Source organism: Bacillus rossius, chromosome 12 (assembly GCF_032445375.1).
Source record: "Bacillus rossius redtenbacheri isolate Brsri chromosome 12, Brsri_v3, whole genome shotgun sequence".
In the NCBI taxonomy this organism is placed as follows: domain Eukaryota; kingdom Metazoa; phylum Arthropoda; class Insecta; order Phasmatodea; family Bacillidae; genus Bacillus; species Bacillus rossius.
The window spans coordinates 2,115,166-2,129,348 of NC_086339.1; the positions used below are offsets into that span (position 1 = coordinate 2,115,166).

Below are 14,183 nucleotides of genomic sequence, written 5' to 3' on the forward strand. Positions count from 1 at the left end.
CTCTAGCATTTCTAGCATCTCTAGCACCTTTGGAGTCTCTGGAGTCTCTAGCATCTCTAGCATCTCTAGCGCCTCTAGCTCCTCTAGCACATCTAGCTCATCTAGCGTCTTTAGCACCCCGGTCTCGGTGGGACTGGACACGACTGAAGCCAGGGAACAACGACCGTAGGTGGAGGATTCCGGGAACCAATGTTCACAAATACTTAATGGTATTAACGGTTTACTGAAATTTGTAACAAGATGGGCAGTGATTTAACGAAATTCCTTTTCGAAAAATCAAGTCCAAAGCTGGGCTTAAGTATTTTCCAAGTCCTTTTTTTTTAATTTTATCAGAACCCGGTTCATTATATAGTTTAAAATTTCGATCTGGCTAATTCGATAGTCGACGTAGTTTCTCAGGCAGCGAATTCTAGCGGCGGGTACGGAAACTACGTGTGATTCGCGTTCAGAAATTTATTTAGAAATCACACGCGTGGCATTATTTTTAAAGAGTTCTACATTAAATTTCTTGTCGAGTTTCGTGTTTAAGGACATTTGCAACATGAGAAAACATGAATTTGCTCGTTACCGTGGTTGGATGTTACATATCTGTGGCGAGGACTGAAAGATTCACTCATATTTCTTTTCACCTCGTCCTCGTTCTTATGATCATATCCCTCATAAAACCCACCATGATAAATTATCTTCATCATTGTTCTAATTTTCATCTTCATCTTCTTTTTCATCCTGACAGTCATTATCACCATCATTCTCACCAGCCCCACCCGGCATAGCTTTCAGACACCGAAACATGAAGTACTTTATTATCTTCTCTCACTGTCTTCTTAATTAATTGTTTAATTCCATTGGGTAATCTGTGCTTTATGTTACTGTTTCTGTCTTCTGTTACACCCAAGGGCGCATCCAGCGCAAAACGAAAAAGGGAGGGAGATATTTTTTCTCTTTCTCGGAAGAGGAAGATCCATGGTGCCAGAATGAACGATAACTAAAAGGAAGAACATAATCTATTAAAAAAAAGTATTTTAACAAATATTTTTTGAGCATTAGTTACAGATTCTCGTAACAACTGTTTCTTGCTCCTTGTTTTTCCACTTCGGAAGGGGTGCAACCCCTGATATGCCATTTTCTGCCCCATGTGTTTATCCTTGTCCAAGATTTTAACCATGTTAGTCATCATTTTCGGGTCGTTATTTAGCATTTCTTCGTGACTGTATTACTGACTTCAAGAATTCGCAGTTCTAATTTATGTTCACTGACAATGCACCTGTTGCTGTTTATGTTCGTTCCAAAAATTCTTTACGTTTTATTTACTTTTAAGAGGCTTGTGGGTTTTCAAGTCTGTAGTTTGGGATTGTCCTCCTGGTTTTAGTTACTTGTGGTGTTTTCTCGTTATTTTTTGTAGATTTAACGTTGTTATGGAAAACATCCATTAAATATAACATGATATTAATTGACTAGATTACTAATCCAACATATTATAGTTCACTAATTTTACTTCTCTGGAAATACTAAAAGTGTTGGCCTCCCAGTAACAAATTGATTAGTTACTCATTTTGAAGCCTTACATGGAGACACATCCCACGATACAAATATTTTTTTTTCCAATCCTTGTTACAATTAGTGTTTTTTTCCATAAAATTCATCTACTAAATTTAGCAGGCAATTTGATGAACTGATGAAATCTATTTTATATTGTTATCCCCAAAGCATGAAAATATAACAGAAACAAAATAAATTTCGAAGCAAAGCTGCACCTCAAATTACAAATCCTATTATTACTTCCCCTGTCCCCTCCCACAGTTCATAAAACAGGAGCTGATTGGTAAAATGATACGGTCAATACAGACCGTATTTAAATAATGAAGTAAATAACTTAAACACGCCACGCTCAGTTTAGCAGTTGCAGAGTGAAAGATAAATGACAGGAAAAATTACATAGTTAATGTTGTAATACCACAGCCATCCTTCCACTAATTACTTCCTCGGTTCGCAACAGGGAGAATATTAAAACATGCAAAATAAATGTGTTCATGGATATGGGTTTCACATGAACTGGAAATTGTTTCGGATGAAATGTCCTATGAACCATAGTTATTAATGTCGTTCAAATCATTATATTGTCCACTGGCCGTTATTCACGGAAGGACTGAAAGTGACCGGTTTATTTTTTCAAGTGGTTTACTGTTTGCACAGATCACTTCAAGGCGTCTCAGTAATTAGTGAACTAATCAAACGCACAGCGTAAAAAATAAAAATAGTTTGAACCTTATTGCGAAGTTCTCACAAAAAAAAAATAATTTCCTTGATCGAAGAAGTTCTAATTTATCCTCGACGCAATTTTTTTTTTCGTTCTCCTTCGTTAACGAAGTAAATTAATTGCTGTTCTACTGGAATGGAAAGCTGGGGCCAAACTTCATTCCCGTGCGACGGGGCCCAACCAGGCTGCGTTACGTAAACACCCGGCGGCCAGAAGGAGAAGGGGGAGGGGGGGGGGGTCACAGAGGAAGAATGATCGTTAAATTGAATTGGGGCGGGGGAGGCGTTTGGTGGTTGTAGAGCAATTGTAGAAGTTCGAACCCCCCCTGAAGGAAAAAAAAGGGTGGGGGTTGCAGAGGAGCCGTGTAGACTCACCAAGCGGTCTAGAGGAAGGGAACAGGAAGGGGAAGGTCGTCGAGGTAAAACTGCTCGAGTGATTGATATAGTTCCCCCCCTCCCCTTTCCAATTTAACCACAGCAGCGCTCTTACAAGGCGATACCTGCAGCCGAACCTTCCCAATATTCGTAGCAGCGGCGGCCTGCTTCAGAATCGCTGGGCACTCGCGATTTCACACACACGCATTCCTAGGGACCGGAAAAATTCGTTGGTTCAATGAACTCCAGGATAAACTCCATAGTTCTACGTACACTCGGTCAAATGCCACCCACTCATTGGCTGCTGTCTTGTGAGACGTCCCAACGTAGCAGCCTGTGATTCGTTAAAGCTTTGGTCGGGTGTTTCTCATTGGTCCAGAGTCATCCAGGTGAGTTGCGAGCCAATAGCAGAGGCAGCACTGAGGTATAACGATTTGTATTTTAGCCTATCGCGAAATGAATTCGCGAATTTTTCCGGTCTCTACGCATTCCATATCTGAACCAGAAGGTTGAATCAAACGACAGAAATCAACTGTTTCGAGGCACGGGAAGCAAGGAATCAATAAGGGTGACGCCAGCACGTGCGCCAAACCATCCGTCGCCTCTAAACGTTAAGGCAGAAGAGAACTGACGTGCAGGATTTTGTAAGTTCGATGATCAAGCAAAAAAAAAATATATATTTATATTTTTTCTTGGTGCGTGTAACAGGGTACAATTCAAGTTTTGGAGCAAGACAGTTTTGATATTACACGCATGTAATTTATTTTCTTGAAATTCGACGAACTTGTTGCGCCGAAGAATTTTTAACGTTTTAGTCCGTCCGTGAAAAAAAAAAAAACAACTAAAGAACAAAGGAAGGTTTCTTTGCGAGTTTATACATAAATAATTTTTTTTTTTAACTTTTTAGTTTGTGTATATATTACGATCATTGAAAAAATAATTTTTAAAAAGTATATTATTGGACAACAGTTGATAAAATTAACTAGTGAATGTATTAGTGCTTACAAGCCATGTTTTTTTCTCGTTTTGTCCTTATAATTTTACTTACGAGCTATTTTTAAAATTTTAACTCGAAACCTCCCTTGCAATGGTTGTTCTGTTACAAATATTTTCAACGGATATTCACTTACTGTAACATCAAGGTGTGAAAAGATGCGCTAGATATGATAATTACGAAGATTTGCGCTCGTTTTCATACCCATATTATATTACACTACGTGAATATCTGATAAAAATACATTTTTGGCAGAAAACAATTGCAAGGGAGGTTTCAAGTAAATTTTTTTTAGAAATTTTCCTTAAAAAAAAGACAAATAAAAACAGAAAAAAATATAAAAATTGTGTTTGAGTCCGAGCTTTAAGGTCTCGTCAACATTGCAGTTACTCAAAATGACGCATGCATAAACCCTTACCCGACCTCTATAAGCGCAACTAGAAAATGCTAAGCTGGTTAATATTTCATAACTAGAGACCTGCAAAATTCGCGGATTCATTCGGTGATAGGCTAGAATTCAAACACATATACCTCTTAGATAATTTTGCTATTGGCTTACTGTTCATCTGGACGAATCTCAACCAGTTATAAACCCTCAACCAAAGAAGGATCGAATCACAGACAAACCAGCTGAGACGACTTACAAGTCGGCAGCCAATGAACTTGCGTTATTTGCCCGAGTGTACAGGAGTATGTGCAGTCTATCCTGAAGGCCATCGAAACCGCGAATTTTGCAGGTCTCTATTCAGAACGTTTCAATATTCATCCTATTTTAGTTTCGCTGGAATCTTAAAACTGGCATCCTAATCTACAAGACGTATTCTCGCCAATGAGCAGGAGATGTATCTGCTCCCGCCTCGCCCTGGAAGATGCTTAGCCGGTGATAAAAACACGTCAGATAGCAAGCGAGCAAACACAGGTCCGTGAAATAGGGAGATAGCCACTCGCGAAACAAATGTTTAAACTGCGGCACACAAACAACAGTCTGTGCATCATGGTTCCCTTTCGCTCAGTTATTTTGTGAACCCTAATGTGCATATGCGATACCAGAAAATGTAGAATACCTCGAGTGAAGGGAAATCAAGTAAACTTCACGCAGTATAGGTATACATGTTGCTCTTCTTCTAACAATTTTCTGATACTTTATTTGAAGCACAACACTTTTTTAAAATTAAATATATTTTTTAAAGAAACGATTCTGCAACACGACCATATTATTTGTTCTGTGCAAACAAAAAAATTTTTGGAAAGCCATAACTAAATGAACTAAATGATTAAAAGCCTTCCTTTCAAACCACAAAACAATATTCACCGATGCGACCCTTGGGAGTTGGTGTAATTGATTTTCAGTATGTTAACGAATACATCTTACATTCAATGGCAGTCCGCCGACCGCATTAACGTCCAACTCGTCTCCCTTATTTCTCTTGAAAAAGTAAATTAATTGTTTTCACTCCGCTGGGAATCGAAGACGGCTCCCACGGCATGACGTCACCACCTGTTTAAGGCCCTGGTTTACCCTCTAAGATGGCTTAAAGCATTTTCACGTCATTAGTATTGTTTAAGGTCGATTTGTGAGAATGTTTTCAGTGCATGTATTAAAGTATAGATAGAGACCGGAAAAATTCGCGGGTTCAGTGACCTCCAGGATGGACTCCAATATCCTCTGCACACTCGGGCAAATGCCACCTGTACATTGGCTACTGACTTGTGAGTCGTCTCGACTGGGTGGCCTGTGATTCGGCACTTCTATGAGTGGGGGTCTCTAATTGGCCCTCAGTCCTCCAAGATTAACAGTGGACCAATGGCAGAAGCAGCACTAAGGTATAATTATTTGAATTTTAGCATAACACGAAATGAACTCGCGAATTTTTCAGGTCTCTAAGTATAGAATATGATAGGGGCAAGCATTTTTCGCGAAAAAATCTGCAAGCTCATTAGACTGCAATATGGTATGTACACGGCAGCGGATTATTCATGTGATTGGCGGCCGTCTGCAAGGGAAGCCATTGCCTGTTTTGATAGGTACATTCAGGAAGTGTTTTCATCCGCAATGAATTGTTGTGATTGGTGTTCTGACAGTAGACATGCACCTGAAAGTAACGCGACCAATCACGAAACACAGACGGTGCTAAGGTGTTCTAACTGTCTGCTAGTCTCGTAATTTTTTTTTCGCGAAAACTACATGCCTCTACATATAATGTTTAGATGTCTAATAGGTCCCCGAATCCACTGCCATTTCATCCCAATAATACTTCACATTCCTAGACTCTCAGCATCTCCAATGAGCTCCAATGTCTACTAGACTTTAGGCCAATTAATTTTCACTCATTCATTTAGTGTGTTTCAATGACTGGGCTATGCATGTAATGTTATTTCAACAATCAATTTTTACAAAATGTTTTAATTAATAATGATATTAATAATAATAAATAATAATAAATACGCAAATGAGAAAACTTTAATTATTTCAAAGGTTTTTTAAAACTACAGGTGTTAAAAAGCAAGAATCTGGTAAAGATATATGGCACTAAGCTTGTTTGAGATTAAATTATTTAATTAATTATTTTATTTGGCCTTTGATTAATTTTTTCAATAAACAAACACTCCTTAAAGAAATTATTGAAATGAAAAGTTGTTATAAATATATTTCTCTCAAGTGTTCCAAGCTGAGCCATTTTTAAATTATAAACATCCATTGTATAGGTGATCTATTATTTTCAGTTTTGGTACTGAGAATATTGGTACATTAAATTCAATATACTATTCATGTTAAATTGTAATATTTTATTTCTACTTCATTGTAGGTTGCATGTAAATCACGTGTCGTGATGGGTTGGAGCCTATAATGCTAGGTCTCACGCCCTATGCTAGTTACTTATTTTCTTACGGATTTCCCAGTAAATTTATTACAATAGTGCTCCTGCATTTGTTTTTTCACCAGGTGTTCGATAAAAGGTCACACGAGTGATCATACTTGCGAGAAATTCTATGAATCTTTATCGCTATTATTCGAGACTGGAAAAATCTCGCGGTTTCAACGACTTCTAGAACAGACTCCACGATCCTCCATGTATTCGAGAAAAACTACACATGCTCATTGGCTAATGAATCGTGACACCTGTTAACTGGGTTGCTTGTGATATGATACTTCTTTCGTTGAGGGTTATTCATTGGCTCAGAGTCCTTAAGATAAACTGAGGTCCAGATACTTCTTTCGTTGAGGGTTATTCATTGGCACAGGGTCCTTAAGATAAACTAAGGTCCAGCTACTTCTTTCGTTGAGGGTAATTCGTTGGCCCAGAGTCCTTAAGATAAACTGATGTCCAGTTACTTCTTTCGTTGAGAGTTATTCATTGACTCAGAGTCCTTAAGATAAACCGAGGTCCAATCACTGAAGCTGCAATTCTAGCCTAATCGCGAATTGTAAAAGCATATATTTCTGGTCTAGAGCTATCAGTAGGGACCGGAAAAATTCGCGCATTCAATGACCTCTAGGATAGCCTCCATTATCCTCTGCACTTCTCAAGTAAACACCCGTGTTCATTGGGTACTAAATTATTGTGAGTCGTCTCCACTGGGTAGCTTGTAATTCGACGCTTCTTTGGTCGATAGTCTCTCATTGGCCAAGAGAGCTCCAGTTAAAACCGCAAGCCAATAGCAAGACCAGCATAATTGTACACAAGTTTGAATTTCAGCCTATCGCGAAACGAATCCGCGAATTTTTCCGGTCTCTAGCTATCTGAGGAATCCATCGCGGAATTGGGGACGGGACATGACTTGCAAGCGCGCTGTTGTAATGAATGGACGGGCGGGAAGTGGCCTGGCAGGGCGTGAGAGTGTGAGAGTGAGCGCGCGAGGCGGCCGGACAGGTGCTGGACTCGAGCGTGAACGAGGACGGACGCCTGGACTTCTCCGTGCTGGTGGAGCGAGACAGCAGCGCCACGCAGCTCGAGGCGGTGTTCCTCATGTTCCGCTTCGCGCGGCGCGAACACTGGGACCTGCTGTCGCACCCCGTCGTCGAGTGCCTCATCGCCACCAAGTGGAGCCAGGTGGCGCCGCTCTTCTGGCTGCGCTTCTTCGCCTACCTGCTGTTCGTCGGCTTCCTCTCCGCCTACGTGGTGAGTGCCTGACCTCCACGCCTCGCCATCCCTTCCTCTCCGCCTACGTGGTGAGTGCCTGACCTCCACGCCTCGCCGTCCCTTCCTCTCCGCCTACGTGGTGAGTGCCTGACCTCCACGCCTCGCCGTCCCTTCCTCTCCGCCTACGTGGTGAGTGCCTGACCTCCACGCCTCGCCGTCCCTTCCTCTCCGCCTACGTGGTGAGTGCCTGACCTCCACGCCTCGCCGTCCCTTCCTCTCCGCCTACGTGGTGAGTGCCTGACCTCCACGCCTCGCCGTCCCTTCCTCTCCGCCTACGTGGTGAGTGCCTGACCTCCACGCCTCGCCGTCCCTTCCTCTCCGCCTACGTGGTGAGTGCCTGACCTCCACGCCTCGCCGTCCCTTCCTCTCCGCCTACGTGGTGAGTGCCTGACCTCCACGCCTCGCCGTCCCTTCCTCTCCGCCTACGTGGTGAGTGCCTGACCTCCACGCCTCGCCGTCCCTTCCTCTCCGCCTACGTGGTGAGTGCCTGACCTCCACGCCTCGCCGTCCCTTCCTCTCCGCCTACGTGGTGAGTGCCTGACCTCCACGCCTCGCCATCCCTTCCTCTCCGCCTACGTGGTGAGTGCCTGACCTCCACGCCTCGCCGTCCCTTCCTCTCCGCCTACGTGGTGAGTGCCTGACCTCCACGCCTCGCCGTCCCTTCCTCTCCGCCTACGTGGTGAGTGCCTGACCTCCACGCCTCGCCATCCCTTCCTCTCCGCCTACGTGGTGAGTGCCTGACCTCCACGCCTCGCCGTCCCTTCCTCTCCGCCTACGTGGTGAGTGCCTGACCTCCACGCCTCGCCGTCCCTTCCTCTCCGCCTACGTGGTGAGTGCCTGACCTCCACGCCTCGCCATCCCTTCCTCTTCGCCTACGTGGTGAGTGCCTGACCTCCACGCCTCGCGATCCCTTCCTCTCCGCCTACGTGGTGAGTGCCTGACCTCCACGCCTCGCCGTCCCTTCCTCTCCGCCTACGTGGTGAGTGCCTGACCTCCACGCCTCGCCGTCCCTTCCTCTCCGCCTACGTGGTGAGTGCCTGACCTCCACGCCTCGCCATCCCTTCCTCTCCGCCTACGTGGTGAGTGCCTGACCTCCACGCCTCGCCGTCCCTTCCTCTCCGCCTATGTGGTGAGTGCCTGACCTCCACGCCTCGCCATCCCTTCCTCTCCGCCTACGTGGCGAGTGCCTGACCTCCACGCCTCGCCATCCCTTCCTCTCCGCCTACGTGGCGAGTGCCTCACCTCCACGCCTCGCCGTCCCTTCCTCTCCGCCTACGTGGTGAGTGCCTCACCTCCACGCCTCGCCGTCCCTTCCTCTCCGCCTACGTGGTGAGTGCCTGACCTCCACGCCTCGCCGTCCCTTCCTCTCCGCCTACGTGGTGAGTGCCTGACCTCCACGCCTCGCCATCCCTTCCTCTCCGCCTACGTGGTGAGTGCCTGACCTCCACGCCTCGCCATCCCTTCCTCTCCGCCTACGTGGTGAGTGCCTGACCTCCACGCCTCGCCATCCCTTCCTCTCCGCCTACGTGGTGAGTGCCTGACCTCCACGCCTCGCCATCCCTTCCTCTCCGCCTACGTGGTGAGTGCCTGACCTCCACGCCTCGCCATCCCTTTCTCTCCGCCTACGTGGTGAGTGCCTGACCTCCACGCCTCGCCATCCCTTCCTCTCCGCCTACGTGGTGAGTGCCTGACCTCCACGCCTCGCCATCCCTTCCTCTCCGCCTACGTGGTGAGTGCCTGACCTCCACGCCTCGCCATCCCTTCCTCTCCGCCTACGTGGCGAGTGCCTGACCTCCACGCCTCGCCATCCCTTCCTCTCCGCCTACGTGGTGAGTGCCTGACCTCCACGCCTCGCCATCCCTTCCTCTCCGCCTACGTGGTGAGTGCCTGACCTCCACGCCTCGCCATCCCTTCCTCTCCGCCTACGTGGTGAGTGCCTGACCTCCACGCCTCACCATCCCTTCCTCTCCGCCTACGTGGTGAGTGCCTCACCTCCACGGGGGACGCACCACAGCGCCGACAGCTAGAAAACTGCTGTGTACCACAACGACGAATTACCACAACGCCGAAATACACTAACGCCGAAAAATGTCATTGCAAGACTGCCACAAAGGTTAAATTAGGTTAGACTAGGTTAGGTTAGACTAGGTTAGGTTAGGCGAGGTTAGGTTAGGCTAGGCTAGGTTAGGCTAGGCTAGGATAGGCTAGGTTAAGTTAGGTTAAGTTAGGTTTGATTGTGGTATTTCGGCGTTAAGGTACATTTAAGAAACACACAGAAATTCATTCAGTTGTTATTTCGGCATTGCGGTACACATCAGTTTTCTAGCTGTCGGCGTTGTAGTCAATTTTGACATTCGGCGTTATGGTATTTCGGCGTTGTGGTAACGACCCACCTCCACGCCTCACCATCCCTTCCTCACCTGAACTCCCGACCCTACCTCCCACCTCCTGACTCACACTAAACCTTTTATAACCCACACGGACCTAATGCCAACGCTTTAACTAAGATTTCTTTACCTAACATGCAAATGTTATCATCACTTCTTCACCTAAACTCATCTTCATATAAACTCCCAACCCTACCTTACACCACCTAATTACCACTAAACCTTTTATAACACACATGGACCTAATTTCAAAGCTTTAACTAAGATCTCATTACCCGTCCTAACATGCGAACTTTTCACTAGCCTTCCTAGCCGTACTAAAATATAACTATCCTAAACTAAACCAATGAAATCAACATTACCATAAACCTACCCTGTACTTAAATCGCCAAACAAGTGGCATTGAGGAAGAGTGAGACAAATATAACCATCATTCTGAGTGAGCTTTCCCTATAATATTATAATATTACAGATTTCCTTGCTTGAAAAATATTAATTTATCTCAAAAGTAAAAATCCTACAACCAACACTGTCAGTCAAAGAATATACCTAGCAGCATGACACAGTTTTCGGGCACAGAAATGACTGACGTATACTGTCAGGACGTATCCTCCAATGGCATACCTACTAGTCCGTGTCTGGACTGGTCCATGTCACGCACATGGACCGTGTCTGGACTGGTCCATGTCACGCACATGGACCGTGTCTGGACTGGTCCATGTCACGCACATGGAACGTGTCTGGACTGGTCCACGTCACGCACATGGAACGTGTCTGGACTGGTCCACGTCACGCACATGGACCGTGTCTGGACTGGTCCATGTTACGCACATGGAACGTGTCTGGACTGGTCCACGTCACGCACATGGACCGTGTCTGGACTGGTCCATGTTACGCACATTGAACGTGTCTGGACTGGTCCATGTTACGCACATGGAACGTGTCTGGACTGGTCCATGTTACGCACATGGACCGTGTCTGGATTGGTCCATGTTACACACATGGACCCTGTCTGGACTGGTCCATGTCGCGCACATGGAACGTGTCTGGACTGGTCCATGTCGCGCACATGAACAGTGTCTGGACTGGTCCATGTTACGCACATGGACCGTGTCTGGACTGGTCCATGTCAGGCACATGGAACGTGTCTGGACTGGTCCACGTCACGCACATGGACCGTGTCTGGACTGGTCCATGTCGCGCACACGGAAACTGCCCACAGCGTGGTTGCAGCAGCGTCACCGCGGTTTGCAGGTGGCCACGACGTTGGAGCTGGACGACTTCCTAGTCCTGACGTTCAGGATCCCCGTGATCGTGTTCAGCGTGATCGTGGTGCTGCTGTCCGTGCTGTTCGTGTCCAGCACGCCGCGGCACCTCGTCTTCCGCCTGGGCTCCATCGTGCTGCGCCTCGCCCCGCCGATATGCGGGGTCGCCTACGTGCTCATCGACGACACAGACGCCACGTGGTCCGACCAGGTCGGCGCCTTCGTGGTGCTCTTCTCGTGGCTGGCGCTGCTCACCAAGTTCGAGGTGTTCCCCAAGATCAGCCACCAGGCGTACATGTTCATCCAGATCTGCTGCAGCATGTTCAAGTACCTGCTGGTGTTCGTGTGCCTGTCCGTCGGCTTCTCCCTCAGCTTCTTCATGCTGATGAACGACCACCACCACTTCAGGAACCCCTGGCGCGCCTTTCTGTTCACCAACCTGGTGCTGCTGCAAGGGGAGATGTCCAGCCTCAGGCTGTTCCAGGAGGACCTGCACGAGGACGTCGTAGACTCCATCGCCGTCGGGATCCTCTGCCTGCTGTTCATGCTGCTGATGGTGATCGGCGTGCTCAACATGCTGGTGGGGCTGGCGGTGCGCAGCAGCGACGAGCTCATCACGGACGGCCACATCTTCTGCCAGATGAACAAGGTGGAGACGCTGTACGGGCTGGACCGCTTCCTGCTGCGCCGCATCTTCCGCGGCTGCATCTACACCGTGCCGCGCGTCACCAACATCAGGTACGTGGCCGTGCCCAAGAAGCTGCGGCTGCGGCTGCAGAACCTGCGCAAGAAGCACCGGCGCCACGTCACCGACGAGGACAACGAGAAGGTGCTGTCGCGGCTGGACGACCTGGAGGCGCGGCTGGAGCAGATCATGGCAACCCTGGTGGCGCAGCAGAGGGCCTCCCGCTCCAGCGTCAAGACCATGTAGCAGCTGGTGCCTCTCCTTCTGCTGCTTCGGCGGGCGCTGTTGCCAGATGTACGCCAGCGACCACACATGCTTTAGACACGCCTTTGTTATTCAATTCCTCCCGCACCAGACCATGCAGCAGCTGGTGCCTGGGGGCCGAGATCCATCATGAGGACTGTGTGCCTCTCTCTCCATAGCGTGCATTGTTGCCAGATGTACGCCAGCGACCACAAGTGTTTTTAGACACGCCTTTTTTTTGTTAATTTTTTTTTCCCGCACTAGCATCAAGGACATGTAGGCCTTGGGGGCCGATACCCTACACGAGGACTGCGCCTCTCTGTGGCGCGTTACTTTCTCCTCCTGCTGCTTCGGTGGGCACTGTTGCCAGATGTACGCCAGTGACAAACAGCTGTTTCAGACACGCCTTTTGTTATTAAATGAATTTCCAATTTTTTCATTGAGATTTCGGAATGAAATATTCTTGCTGTACTTCATCGAGAGGATCATCTGATAAAATTTAAATTTCAATACAGAGAAGATGTAACTGATGCCATCTTGGTTTAAATGGTTTTTGTCGAATTTTTTTTTTTTTTACAATTTAATGTCGGCCTTGTTTGAGCGTAGCACGTAATTTAATGAGATTCCTTTGTTAATAATATTGACTGACCTCTACAAATAGTTTTAACTACATTGAATTATTTTTTTTATCCTTTCAGAATGACCGCAACTGCAATAATACTGTCAGAAGACCCTATTTTTGATATTAAAAAAAATAAAAAAATAATATTTTGAAAAAAAAATTATAACAATTCTTAAAATTAAGATGGTAAGCCATAACATATTTTTAATGTTGGTAAGCTGAGAAGTGTCAATCTGGCGACAGTGGGCGCCATTTTCTCTTTACTGCAGTCTAAGGGACAATACAGTAAAACAATGATCGGCGCTGCTCTCCAGTCCGCCCTTTCAGCTTGAACCTCCCCCCCCCCCCCTCCTCTGCCTGGACACGACCAGTGATTCACCACTCTCATTCATTCACTGGGTGAAGTGTTGACATCGAAGAAGTGGAAGAAATGCAACCTAAAAAATTAAATAACTTTTGTACTTTATAAAGTGAAAAACATTACGAGTGCAAGAAAACTCTGCAGATAGATATTTGCATGTCTGATATGTGTAAAGAAGCTTGAAAAAAAAAACAAAATAATAAAAATACCAGATACAATTAAATTTTACCACGTATTTTTATTGTAGAACAATTTACATGAAATACTATTTACAATATGTCGAATAAAAAAAATAAAGGTCTTATTTTTCCCACGAGTGGAGTCGAAAAATACAAAACCACTTTAATGCTTATCAGATAGAGGCATGGTAATCATGCTGTCTTTCTTTCAAACAAAACGTTAAAAGTGTTGCTTTACTTTGAGACATATAGTATCTCCAGAAAAATGGAAACAGCCATGAAACCAATAGAAAAATGCCTGCGAGCTTGTGTCCAACCACATGCTAGCGGAGAGAAGGGCCAGTGTACAACTTTCTGTTTTCTCGGGATCGAGCGAGTAAACTTCTCGTTTGTCATTGATTTTCTTTGAACAAAAAAATTTCAGGAAAAGATTTAAGTAAAATATATATTTTTTTAAAATTGATAATTATGTCATGCTACTTATCATTAAACAGATAGTCTACGCCTATGAACTAATTTTTTTAAAATTTTTATATCACATATATTTATTATAACTGAAATGTGTTTAGCGAAAGGTAAACGCTTTTAATTTATTTACGTAAAACGAAACTTATTTGTTTTTAAAATTGGACTTCTCATAATATATTATTATTGAGTTCATGCTGGTTAAGCAT

At 45.7% G+C, this 14,183-nt stretch overlaps 1 protein-coding gene across 1 annotated transcript in view; it reads left to right on the forward strand.

Annotated features, from left to right (window-relative positions):
• Positions 1–13,536, forward strand: part of LOC134537231 (transient receptor potential channel pyrexia-like) — a 30,978-nt gene extending 17,442 nt beyond the window's left edge. Inside the window, exons 5-6 of the mRNA XM_063377497.1 lie at positions 7,498–7,746; positions 11,409–13,536. Of these exons, the coding sequence (XP_063233567.1) occupies positions 7,498–7,746; positions 11,409–12,350 (1,191 nt within the window). The 3' untranslated portion in view covers positions 12,351–13,536. The remainder of the gene's footprint in view (positions 1–7,497; positions 7,747–11,408) is intronic.
• The last annotated feature ends 647 nt before the right edge of the window (positions 13,537–14,183 follow it).